The sequence below is a fragment of the Salmo trutta genome, unplaced genomic scaffold (assembly GCF_901001165.1).
Source record: "Salmo trutta unplaced genomic scaffold, fSalTru1.1, whole genome shotgun sequence".
NCBI classification, from domain to species: Eukaryota; Metazoa; Chordata; class Actinopteri; order Salmoniformes; family Salmonidae; genus Salmo; species Salmo trutta.
Window position 1 is genome coordinate 17,363,324 of NW_021822911.1, and position 13,827 is coordinate 17,377,150.

The following is a 13,827-nucleotide window of genomic DNA, read 5'->3' on the forward strand; positions in this document are numbered from 1 at the left end:
CAATTGTGCCGAGAGGAGGGAGATGAGGTTGCAAGTCCTGTTAAAACTAACAGCTCAAAAACCACACGGAATCTGGGAAGAATGTGTACATCACTTGTTAGTGGACAACATGTAGAAAACAGCCAGATACATTTTGAAGTGGTGCAATTTTATTCCAGTGGGTCACCAACATGGTAAGTGTAACACAACTCTTTTTTTGTTAGTCACTTTTTGTTAAATCACATAAATAGTACTCTTCCATTTCAGAGCCTGGATTTTCCCCCTGAGGCTAATATCCATATCATGCTGAAATCAATAGAACAGGGGACAAACGTTTAGGGTTCTACATTGTGACATCATTAAAATACTCCAACTACAATGTTAAAACATTCTACATTGTGACATTAATTCATTGATATCATGAAACAACTCCTTCATGTATTTTCTGATGTTTAATCAGAAGTCTTTTATCAGATTATCTCTGGTCACAGCTATAAGATTTCTCTCCTGTGTGTATTCTCTTCTGTACTGTCAGACCGCTAGATGAAACAAAACTCTTCCCACATTGATTACAGCTAAAAGGTTTCTCTCCTGTGTGTGTTCGTCGGTGTATAGTCAGATAGCTAGATTGACTAAAACTCTTCCCACATTGATCACAGATATAAGGTTTCTCTCCTGTGTGCGTTCTCTGGTGCATTGTCAGATAGCTAGATTGACTAAAACTCTTCCCACATTGACCACAGATAGAAGGTTTCTCTCCTGTGTGCATTCTCTGGTGCTTTGTCAGATAGCTAGATTGACTAAAACTCTTCCCACATTGACCACAGATATAAGGTTTCTCTCCTTTGTGCGTTCTCTGGTGCATTGTCAGATAGCTAGATTGACTAAAACTATTCCCACATTGATCACAGATATAAGGTTTCTCTCCTGTGTGTATTCTCTGGTGTGAAGTCAGAGAGCCAGATGTAGTAAAACTCTTCCCACATTGATTACAGCTAAATGGTTTCTCTCCTGTGTGTGTTCGTCGGTGTATAGTCAGATAGCAAGATGTAGTAAAACTCTTCCCACATTGATCACAGCTATAAGATTTCTCTCCTGTGTGTCTTCTCTGGTGTAGTGTCAGAGTTCTAGTTGCAGCAAAATTCTTCCCACATTGACCACAGCTATAAGGTTTATCTCCTGTGTGTATTCTCTGGTGCACTGTCAGCTCTCCAGATCGACCAAAACTCTTCCCACATTGATCACAGCTATACAATTTCTCTCCTGTGTGTGTTCTCTGGTGTGATACCAGATGGCCAGATTGACCAAAACTTTTCCCACATTGACCACAGCTATAAGGTTTCTCTCCTGTGTGTATTCTCTTGTGTTGAGTCAAATGGCAAGATTGACCAAAACTCTTCCCACATTGACCACAGCTATAAGATTTCTCTCCTGTGTGTGTTCTCTGATGAATTTTAATGCCTGATGAGGAAGTAAATCTCTTCCCGCAGTCAGAGCAGCAGTGAGTTCTCTTCCCTGTGGATCTCTGCAGGTGTTTCTTGAGGTGTTCTGATGTGGAGAGACTCTTCTCTGCCTCTTCAGCATCACGAGGTTGTTGAGGCTCCCCAGAGGATCCACGATAGTCCCGTCTCTCTCCTGTGTTAACAACAAAGTCAGACAGATGATTAAAGGCCCACAACAGCGGTAATCCACTGTAAAAGGTGATGCCAACAGCGGCGCCATGATGTTGGACAACAATTGACGTCTGTAATGAATGTTAAAATTATTTGACATTTGCCTTAAAATGAGCAAGAATAGTCATATTTTGTCTTGTTTTCACATTAGTAGTGACATTGATGATTGTAGGCTAGAAATAAGTTATTCATGTTGTTGAAACTCTAAGCAGTGTGCCGGGCGGCTTTTGGTCTCCAATATAGGCCCCTTTCTGTATTTGCTAAAATTGCGGCACGAGGACAATTTGATTGCAGAAACTCCTCCCTGCTAATAAGGAAACCGATAGTTATGGATGTACTATATCTGCCTGGAGCAAAAATGGTGAGCAAAGATTTTAGTTTTTCACAATGTATTCTGAATGTGAATGGGGGAAAACTCAGGGGAGTAACCTCCATTACCAGGTTGCTTATGAGTGCATTTCACACTACTTTGGATTATAATTGTAAGGCTCGTTTGAATGTCCTGTTTAACCTCTATGGGCTAGGTGGGACGCTCAGCCAGTTGAATCCCGTGGCGTGATATTCAAATACCTTAGAAATGCTATTACTTCAATTTCTCAAACATATGACTATTTTACACCATTTTAAAGACAAGACTCTCCTTTATCTAACCACACTGTCCGATTTCAAAAAGGCTTTACAACAAAAGCAAAACATTAGATTATGTCAGCAGAGTACCCAGCCAGAAATAATCAGACACCCATTTTTCAAGCTAGCATATAATGTCACAAAAACCAAAACCACAGCTAAATGCAGCACTAACCTTTGATGATCTTCATCAGATGACAATCCTAGGACATGATGTTATACAATACATGCATGTTTTGTTCAATCAAGTTCATATTTATATCAAAAACCAGCTTTTTACATGAGCATGTGACGTTCAGAACTAGCATACCCCCCGCAAACTTCCGGTGAATTTACTAAATTACTCACGATAAACAATCACAAAAAACATAACACAATTAATCCCCCTTCTGATAACCAGGCGGCGAATCGCATCTCTGCATGTCTGGCAGACATATCAGTGTGGATGACGGATCACCACCTCAAGCTGAACCTCGGCAAGACGGAGCTGCTCTTCCTCCCGGGGAAGGACTGCCCGTTCCATGATCTCGCCATCACGGTTGACAACTCCCTTGTGTCCTCCTCCCAGAGTGCTAAGAACCTTGGCGTGATCCTGGACAACACCCTGTCGTTCTCCACTAACATCAAGGCGGTGACCCGATCCTGTAGGTTCATGCTCTACAACATTCGCAGAGTACGACCCTGCCTCACACAGGAAGCGGCGCAGGTCCTAATCCAGGCACTTGTTATCTCCCGTCTGGATTACTGCAACTCGCTGTTGGCTGGGCTCCCTGCCTGTGCCATTAAACCCCTACAACTCATCCAGAACGCCGCAGCCCGTCTGGTGTTCAACCTTCCCAAGTTCTCTCACGTCACCCCGCTCCTCCGCTCTCTCCACTGGCTTCCAGTTGAAGCTCGCATCCGCTACAAGACCATGGTGCTTGCCTACGGAGCTGTGAGGGGAACGGCACCTCCATACCTTCAGGCTCTGATCAGGCCCTACACCCAAACAAGGGCACTGCGTTCATCCACCTCTGGCCTGCCGGCCCCCCTACCTCTGAGGAAGCACGGTTCCCGCTCAGCCCAGTCCAAACTGTTCGCTGCTCTGGCACCCCAATGGTGGAACAAGCTTCCCTCACGACGCCAGGACAGCGGAGTCAATCACCACCTTCCGGAGACACCTGAAACCCCACCTCTTTAAGGAATACCTGGGATAGGATAAAGTAATCGTTCTAACCCCCCCCCTTAAAAGATTTAGATGCACTATTGTAAAGTGGTTGTTCCACTGGATATCATAAGGTGAATGCACCAATTTGTAAGTCGCTCTGGATAAGAGCGTCTGCTAAATGACTTAAATGTAAATGTAAATGTAAATAACAATTATTTTAAGAATTATAGATACAGAACTCCTTTATGCACTCGCTATGTCCGATTTTAAAATAGCTTTTCGGTGAAAGCACATTTTGCAATATTCTGAGTACATAGCCCGGCCATCACAGGCTAGCTATTTTGACACCCACCAAGTGTGGTATTCACCAAACTCCGATTTACTATTAGAAAAGTTTGATTACCTTTGCTGTCTTCGTCAGAATGCACTCCCAGGACTTCTACTTCAATAACAAATGTTGGTTTGGTTCAAAATAATCCATAGTTATATCCAAATAGCGGCGTTTTGTTCGTGCGTTCAAGACACTATCCGAAAGGTAAATAAGGGTCATGCGCACGGCGCATTTCGTGACAAAAAATTCTAAATATTCCATTACCGTACTCGAAGCATGTCAACCGCTGTTTAAAATCAATTTTTATGCTATTTTTCTCGTAAAAAAGCGATAATATTCCGACCGGGAAACCCTGTATACGTTCAAAGAGAGAGAAAGTAAACATGGAGTCGTCTCATGCACGCGCGCACCATTCTCATTGTCCTCTGATAGACCACTTACAAAAGGCGCTAATGTGTTTCAGCCTGGGGCTCCAAAGCAACCATTCAAATTTCTGCCGCCTTCTGAGAGCCTATGGGAGCGTTAGAAAATGTCACATCATGCCAGAGATCCCCTGTTTTGGTTAGAGATGATCAAGAAGGCCATGAAATGGTCAGAGAGAGCGCTTCCTGTTTGGAATCTTCTCAGGTTTTGGCCTGCCAAATGAGTTATGTTATACTCACAGACACCATTCAAACAGTTTTAGAAACTTTGGAGTGTTTTCTATCCAAAGCTAATAATTATATGCATATTCTAGTTTCTGGGCAGGAGTAATAATCAGATTAAATCGGGTACGTTTTTTATCCGGCCGTGCAAATACTGCCCCCTATCCCCCTATCCCCAACAGGTTAATATAATGTTTGCTACAGTATTATGAGTTATGTGTAATTATTGAAGAGCTGTGTTAATGACAGTATCCATTTGGGTGTTGTCAATAAAGTAAAAAAAATATATATATTATTTTCACCTTTATTTAACCAGGTGGCCAGTCGAGAAACAAGTTCTCATTTACAACTGTGACCTGGTGAAGATAAAGCAAAGCAGTGGGACACAAACAACAGTTACACGTGGGATAAACAAACGAACAGTCAATAACACAATAGAAAAATCTATATACAGTCTGTGCAAATGGAGTACGGAGGTAAGGCAATAAAATAGGCCATAGTAGCGAAGTAATTACAATTTAGCATATTAACACTGGAGTGATAGATGAGCAGATGACGATGTGCAAGTAGAGATACTGGTGCGCAAAAAAAGCAGCAAAGTAAATAAAACAATATGGGGATGAGGTAGGTAGATTGGGTGGGCTATTTACAGATGGACTATGTACAGCTGCAGCGATCGGTTAGCTGCTCAGATAGCTGATGTTTAAAGTCAGTGAGGGAAATGTAAGTCTCCAACTTCACCAAGTTTTGCAATTTGTTCCAGTCATTGGCAGCAGAGAACTGGAAGGAAAGGCGGCCAAAGGAGGTGTTGGCTTTGGGGATGACCAGTGAGATTTACCTGCTGGAGCGCGTGCTACGGGTGGGTGTTGTTTTCGTGACCAGTGAGCTGAGATAAGGCGGAGCTTTACGAAGCATAGGCTTATAGATGACCTGGAGCCAGTGGGACTGGCGACGAATATGTGGCCAGGGCCAGCCGACTAGAGCATACAGGTCACAATGGTGGGTGGTATAAGGGGCTTTGGTAACAAAAACAGATGGCACTGTGATAGCAAATTGTATGTAGTCTAAGTAGAGTATTGGAAGCTATTTTGTAGATGACATCGCCGAAGTCGAGGATCGGTAGGATAGTCAGTTTTACTAGGGTAAGTTTGGCGGAGTGACTGAAGGAGGCTTTGTTGCGAAATAGAAAGCCGATTCATGATTTGATTTTGGAGATGTTTGCTATGAGTCTGGAAGGAGAGTTTACAGTCTAGCCAGACACCTAGGAATTTGTAGTTGTCCACATATTCTAGGTCAGAACCGTCCAGAGTAGTGATGCTAGTCGGGCGGGCGGTTGCTGGCAGCAAACGGTTGAAAGCATGCATTTGGTTTTACTAGTGTTTAAGAGCAGTTGGAGGCCACAGAAGGAGTGTTGTATGGCATTGAAGCTCGTTTGGAGGTTAGTTAACAATGTGTCCAAAGAAGGGCCAGATGTATACAGAACGGTGTCGTCTGCGTAGAGGTGGATTAGGGAATCACCCACAGCAAGAGCGACATCGTTGATATGTGTTTCCTAGCCTCAGTGCAGTGGGCAGCTGGGAGGAGGTGCTCTTGTTCTCCATGGACTTTACAGTGTCCCAAAACTTTTTGGAGTTAGAGCTACAGGATGCAAATTTCTGTTTGAAAAAGCTAGGCTTTGCTTTCCTGACTGATTGTGTGTATTGGTTCCTGACTTACCTGAACAGTTGCATATCGCGGGGACTATTCGATGCTATTGCAGTACGCCACAGGATGTTTTTGTGCTGGTCGAGGGCAGTCAGGTCTGGAGTGAACCAAGGGCTATATCTGTTCTTAGTTCTACATTTTTTGAAAGGGGCATGCTTATTTAAGGTGGTGAGGAAATTACTTTTAAAGAACGACCAGGCATCCTCGACTGACGGGATGCGGTCAATATCCTTCCAGGATACCCGGGCCAGGTCAATTAGAAAGGCCTGCTCGCAGAAGTGTTTTAGGGAGCGTTTGACAGTGATGAGGGGTGGTCGTTTGATCGCGGACCCATAGCGGATGCAGGCAATGAGGCAGTAATCGCTGAGATCCTGATTGAAAACAGCAGAGGTGTATTTGGAGGGCAAGTTGGTCAGGATAATTTCTATGAGGGTGCCCATGTTTACGGATTTAGGGTTGTACCTGGTGGTTTCCTTGATAATTTGTGTGAGATTGAGGGCATTTAGCTTAGATTGCAGGACGACCGGGGTGTTAAGCATCCCAGTTTAGGTCACCTAACAGAACAAACTTTGAAGATAGATGGGGGGCAATCAATTCACATATGGTGTCCAGGGCACAGCTGGGAGCTGAGGGGGGTCTATAATAGTTGGCAACAGTGAGAGACTTATTTCTGGAGATTAATTTTTTAAATTACAAGCTCAAACTGTTTGGGCATAGACCTGGAAAGTATGACAGAACTATGCAGGCCATCTCTGCAGTAGATTGCAACTCCTCCACCTTTGGCAGTTCTATCTTGACGGAAAATATTGTAGTTGGGTATGGAAATTTCAGAATTTTTGATGGCCTTCCAAAGCCAGGATTCAGACACGGCAAGAACATCAGGGTTGGCGGAGTATGCTAAAGCAGTGAATAAAACAAACTTAGGGAGGAGGCTTCTGATGTTAACATGCATGAAACCAAGGCTTTTTCGATTACAGAAGTCAACAAACGACCCGCGGGGCCTGGGATCGCCTCCACATCACCCGAGGAACAGAAGAGGAGTAGGATGAGGGTACGGCGAAAGGCTAGCAAAACTGGTCATCTAATGTGTTGGGGACAGAGAATAAAAGGAGCAGATTTCTGGGCGTGGTAGAATAGATTCAGGGCATAATGTGCAGACAGGGGTAAGGTGGGGTGGAGGTGAGCCCAGGCACTGGAGGTGAGCCCAGGCACTGAGTGATGATAAGAGAGGTTGCATCTCTGAACATGCTGGTTATACTGGGTGAGGTCACTGCATGTGTGGGAGGTGGGACAAAGGAGGTATCTAAGGCATGTACAGTGGGACTAGGGGCTCCGCAGTAAACTAAAACAATGATAATTATCCTAAACAACAGTATACATGGCATATTGACATTTGAGAGAGACATAAAGCGAGGCATAAAGCAATCACAGGTGTTGATTGGGAGAGCTAGCTAAGACAACAACGGGTAAGACAACAACAGTTAATCAGCTAAGACAACAACAACAGGTAAAATGGCGATGAATGGGCAGAGAGGGTCGATTAACTACACACAGGGCCTGAGTTCGGAATAGGGCCAACAGATAAACAAAGGTAAACCAAGTGGAGATAAATGAACAGTCCAGCAGGCATCAGCTATGTAGCTAAGTGATCATAGGGTCCAGTGTACAGCAATAGATGGAACAGGGAAGCCGCGGGGTAGTCGTTGCTATGCTAGCAAGCGGGAGACACAGCGTTTAAAGTTAGGGGTAAGGGTAAGGGTAAGTAGAAGCATCTGCACCGACGTCCGGCAAAGCCGGTTGAAGGCACAGCGGATGGAATTACGTCTGCGGACCAGTCGCGGTGGTACGGCGGGGCGCCGTATCGACGAAGGGAAAGGGCCAGATGGCGAAAGAGGTATTGTAGTGTTGGTAAATTTGTTTGCAAGCCGGGAGATGCGCCGGGCTCAGGGATAGCTTTTGGGGCTGGGTCACTCAGTGGCAGCTAGCTAGCTGTGATGATCAGGGGTGGTCCAGGGTTTACGGCAGGAATCCGGCGTTGTAGTGGAGAAAAACAGTCCGAGGCTGGCAGGTATTATCCAGGCTAAAAGTGGCTGGTGCCTGAGCAGAGGGTAAAGGCCTCTAGCAGTGGCTAACAATGACTACATAGCTAGTAGCTAATTAGGTGGTTAGCCTCTAATGAATGTTTTGGCTATATTTATAAGAAAAATAGCGGATCTGTGTCACATTGAGATTAACATCGGGTTAAACTAAGTGTTTGCCAAATTGGCCCATAACTTCACCTAACAATAACATAGACCTACTGTAGGACCCATAACTTCACCTAATAACAATATAGACCTACTGTAGGACCCATAACTTCATCTAATAACAACATAGACCTACTGTAGGACCCATAACTTCACCTAATAACAACATAGACCTACTGTAGGACCCTGTAGATGTTATGTCCCTGTATTGCTACTGCTGTATCAAAGGAATTATCTAAGTGAGTTTCAGAGATGAACAGTACAGTGCATTCCAAATTCAATAGGCAGGCAAGTAAACAAAAACGTTTTCAAATAAAAACTATTCCAGAAAATGTATATAACATACAGTCCTTGGACCTTTAGGAGTAACGGGGGCAGCAATCAGCAGTAGAAACAATAACAAAGCGTACTCCCTGCCCGTTTCGGTAAAAAGCTGAGGGATGGGGCTGGAGAAATGCAACCATCCATGATCTCAACATTCTAGTTTTAACCATGTTTTGAGGCTATACAGTGTTTGTTTATATTTACTGACAAACATTGGAGTAAATAAATGCTTATATTTTGGGTTCTGATGGGGTACGACAGTTGAACTAAGCTCATGAGGCATTTATAAGTGATTTATTCAAGAAACAATGGGTACATATCATGAATGTATAAGTCCCTAAATGGATGTAACAACTACTGATTGTCCCTTTAAGAGAACATCTTGGGCTAATCTAATAGGAGATATTGAGGACTACAGTATTTCAGGCATTGTCATTGGATGCATTTGATCAATTGTTAATGTTTTGTTGATGGTCCACTCTTGATGTTCTACACGTTACAGTGCAGCTTCAGCCATTCCTACAGAACAACATTAAAGTGTAGAACCCCTTTACTGCATATTGGTTCAACGACTGCAGAGACGATACTTACTGGTGTTAAACACATCTCCAACCTCCTCTTCTTCCTCCAATGTGACAGTCATCTCCCCCTCCTCCTCTTTCACTCCAAAAACTGCATCCTCCTCTTCTTTTACTGTAACATCCTCCTCCTCTTTCACTCCAAAAACTACATCCTCCTCTTTCTCTTCCTCCTCCTCTTTCACTCTGAACGCGTCTTCCTCTTCTTTCACTGTAACGTCTTTCTCTTCTTCTTTCACGGTAACAGCCTCATCCTCTACTTGTTTTTGTATTGTAACATCCTTCTCTTCCTCCTCCTCTTTCACTAGAGTTTCTTTCTCCGTCCAGCAGACCGCCTCTTCTTTAGCAGGAGGAGAGTAGCTTAGTGAACTCATGGTCGGGGATATTAGCTAGCTAGCATTAGCGACTAGCCTAGTTCTAAGCTAACTTAGCAAACCAGCTAGCTGACAAACAACGTAAATATATAATTAAATGGACCAACAAGTACATACAACAGAAGTGTGTTTAATACACAGCGACTAATATACACCAAAACAGTGTAAAGAGCGTGAATGTTGTAGCTATGTTTGCTAGAAAGCTACCGAGGTGTCTGACTAGCTGTTGTTGTTGAAGGAGCGTCCCGTCCACTAGATTATACGTCACACTGGCAGCGTCGCCTGAACCTAAAAGACGCACATCGCCATCTGCTGACTGGAGGGCAACGCAGTTGAGGAACCAAATGTTTATTTTTAATTTATTTCATAAAAGTTTAATATTATATTAAGTCGTTCAAAGAGAAGCATGTGTTGATTGATTCATGTTTAATGAGTTAGAATTTAAAACAAACTTTACACCCACTACATATTTGCATTGAACCATACTTATGACATGGATCATTTTGACCCCAGAGGCATATCTTTTATCATAGCCAAAATGTGGTTTATTCAATTCTTCCAAATTTTCATGACTTTATCAATCAACTTGTTCTTAAGAAATCTATATCATGGTTTAGTGTTTCTGTATCAATATGGACCTTTAACAAATTCAAATCCTTTGGAGTCATTTTGACTCCAGCCAAAAGCATCTTTGATAAATAGGACGTTTATTTCAAAACAAAATCACATTTTATTGGTCACATACACGTGCTTAGCAGATGTAATTGTGGGTGTAGTGAAATGCTTGTGTTTCTAGCTCCGACAGTGCAGTAATATCTAATAAGTAATATTTAACAATTTCACAACATATACCCAATACACACAAATCTAAGTATTTGAATCTAGGTTTCTCTGTAGACATGATCCATCCCACCAGAGGGTGGAGGGGCACCTGTATCAGTGGTTCTGACCAGATAGACACCTGCAGACACACAGTATAGTGCCTCCCATGTACTCTCCGAAGATTGGACTCTTCTATACCACGTATCACATGACTGTGTACAAAACTGCAAGGGGTATACAGTGCATTCATTAAGTTTTCAGACCCCTTCACTTTTTAAACATTTAGTGACATTACAGCCTTATTCTAAAGTTGAATAATTTTATAATTGAATAATCAATACCCCATAATGACATCACAATAACCCATAATGAGAAAACAAAATCATTTTTTAAAAACATTTTTCCAAATGTATTTACTTAAGTATTCAGACCCTTTGCTATGAGACTCGAAATTGAGCTCAGATGCATCCTGATTCAATTGATCTTCCTTGAAATGTTTCTACAACTTGATTGGAGTCCACTTGTGGTAAATTCAATTGATTGGACATGATTAGGAAAGACTCACACCTGTCTATATAAGGTCCCACAGTTGACAGTGCATGTCAGAACAAAAACCGAGCCATGAGGTCAAAGGAATTGTCCATATTGCTCTGAGACAGGATTGTGTCGAGGCACAGATCTGTGGAAGGGTACCAAAAAATGTCTTCAGCATTGAAGATCTCCAAGAACACAGTGGCCTCCATCATTCTTAAATGGAAGAAGTTTGGAACCACCAAGACTCTTCCTAGAGCCGGCCGCCCGGCCAAACTGAGAAATCGTCGGAGAAGGGTCTTGGTCAGGGAGGTGAACAAGAACCTGATGGTCACTCTGACAGAGCTCCAGAGTTCCTCTGTGGAGATGGGAGAACCTTCCAGAAGGACAATCATCTCTGCAGCACTCCAGCAATCAGGCCTTAATGTAGTAATGATTAAAGTGTCAACATTTATTTCAATGGACAATTAAGTGAACTGTTCACTACTGTAAGTTGCTCTGGATAAGAGCGTCTGCTAAATGACTAAAATGTAAAATGTCTTACTCGTACCTCAGCCAGCATTGTGAATGGTTAGGAAATAATATGTCATGTTTTACTCGTACCCCAGCCAGCATTGTGAATGGTTAGGAAATAATATGTCATGTTTTACTCGTACCCCAACCAGCATTGTGAATGGTTAGGAAATAATAGGTCATGTTTTACTCGTACCTCAGCCAGCATTGTGAATGGTTAGGAAATAATATGTCATGTTTTACTAGTACCTCAGCCAGCATTGTGAATGGTTAGGAAATAATATGTTGTGTTTTACTCGTACCTCAGCCAGCATTGTGAATGGTTAGGAAATAATATGTCATGTTTTACTCATACCTCAGCCAGCATTGTGAATGGTTAGGAAATAATATGTCATGTTTTACTCGTACCTCAGCCAGCATTGTGAATGGTTAGGAAATAATATGTCATGTTTTACTCGTACCTCAGCCGGCATTGTGAATGGTTAGGAAATAATATGTCATGTTTTACTCGTACCTCAGCCAGCATTGTGAATGGTTAGGAAATAATATGTTGTGTTTTACTCGTACCTCAGCCAGCATTGGGAATGGTTAGGAAATAATATGTTGTGTTTTACTCGTACCTCAGCCAGCATTGTGAATGGTTAGGAAATAATATGTCATGTTTTACTCGTACCTCAGCCAGCATTGTGAATGGTTAGGAAATAATATGTCATGTTTTACTCGTACCTCAGCCAGCATTGTGAATGGTTAGGAAATAATATGTTCCTGTGGTTCAGTTGGTAGAGCATGGTGTGTGCAACGCCAGGGTTGTGGGTTTGATTCCCACGGGGGGCCAGTACAAAAAAAATGCATGAAATGTATGTATTCACTACTGTAAGTCGCTCTGGATAAGAGCGTCTGATAAATGACTAAAATGTAAAATGTCTTACTCGTACCTCAGCCAGCATTGTGAATGGTTAGGAAATAATATTTCATGTTTTACTCGTACCTCAGCCAGCATTGTGAATGGTTAGGAAATAATATGTCATGTTTTACTCGTACCTCAGCCAGCATTGTGAATGGTGTCTGATGCGGTGACATACTAGACCATGGCAGTAAATCTAATACTTAGGTGTTTTTAGTCATGCATGAAAGGTCTGGGGTGGTTCTGTGGTTATAAGTTACTGACCTTGGAATACATTTCTGGCCATGCTGGCAGGGTCTGAATCAAACCCAATGTCCACCTGGTACACTGGCAGGGTCTGAATCAAATCCAATGTCCACCTGGTACACTGGCAGGGTCTGAATCAAATCCAATGTCCACCTGGTACACTGGCAGGGTCTGAATCAAACCCAATGTCCACCTGGTACACTGGCAGGGTCTGAATCAAATCCAATGTCCACCTGGTACACTGGCAGGGTCTGAATTAAACCCAATGTCCACCTGGCACACTGGCAGGGTCTGAATCAAACCCAATGTCCACCTGGCACACTGGCAGGGTCTGAATCAAACCCAATGTCCACCTGGTACACTGACAGGGTCTGAATCAAACCCAATGTCCACCTGGTACACTGGCAGGCTCTGAATCAAACCCAATGTCCACCTGGTACACTGACAGGGTCTGAATCAACCCAATGTCCACCTGGTACACTGACAGGGTCTGAATCAAACCCAATGTCCACCTGGTACACTGACAGGGTCTGAATCAACCCAATGTTAAGGGAAGGGAAGATTGGTCAAGAGGGTGATAATTATTGTTGTTCTACTCCCTGATTGTTATGCAACAACACTGTTTACAAAAGCTTTGTTAAATCAGCACAACAGTTTTCAGCTGTGCTAACATAATTGCAAAAAGGTTTTCTAATGATCAATTAGCCTTTTAAAATGATAAACTTGGTGTAACGCCCTGGCCATAGAGAGGGGTTTTTGTTCTTTATTTTGGTTAGGCCAGGGTGTTACATTGGGTGGGCGTTCTATGTTCCTTTTTCTATGTTTTTGTATTTCTTTGTTTTGGGCCGTGTGTGTGTGTGGCTCCCAATCAGGCACAGCTGAAGCTCGTTGCTGCTGATTGGGAGTCACACATAAGGAGCATGTTTTTCCTTTGGGTTTGTGGGTAATTGTTTCTGTCAGTGTTTTGTACCAGACAGGACTGTTTGCTGTCGGTTTGCTCTTTTCTTGTTTTGTATAGTGTTCACGTTGTTTATATTAAAGTCTAATAATGAACACTAACTCCGCTGCACCTTGGTCCACTTCTTCAGACGACAGCCGTTACAGAATTACCCACCACCAAGGGACCAAGCAGCGGAAGAGGGAGGTCCGGTCAATGGAGGAGACGCCGGCCAGCAGACGGGGTC

General features: G+C 43.0%; 1 protein-coding gene across 1 annotated transcript in view; it reads right to left on the reverse strand.

The window, feature by feature from the left end:
• Positions 1-414: 414 nt before the first annotated feature.
• Positions 415-13,827, reverse strand: part of LOC115186685 (zinc finger protein 271) — a gene marked incomplete at its 5' end in the record, with an annotated part of 58,950 nt that continues 45,537 nt past the window's right edge. Inside the window, one exon of the mRNA XM_029746225.1 lies at positions 415-1,394. Within this exon, the coding sequence (XP_029602085.1) occupies positions 455-1,394 (940 nt within the window). The remainder of the gene's footprint in view (positions 1,395-13,827) is intronic.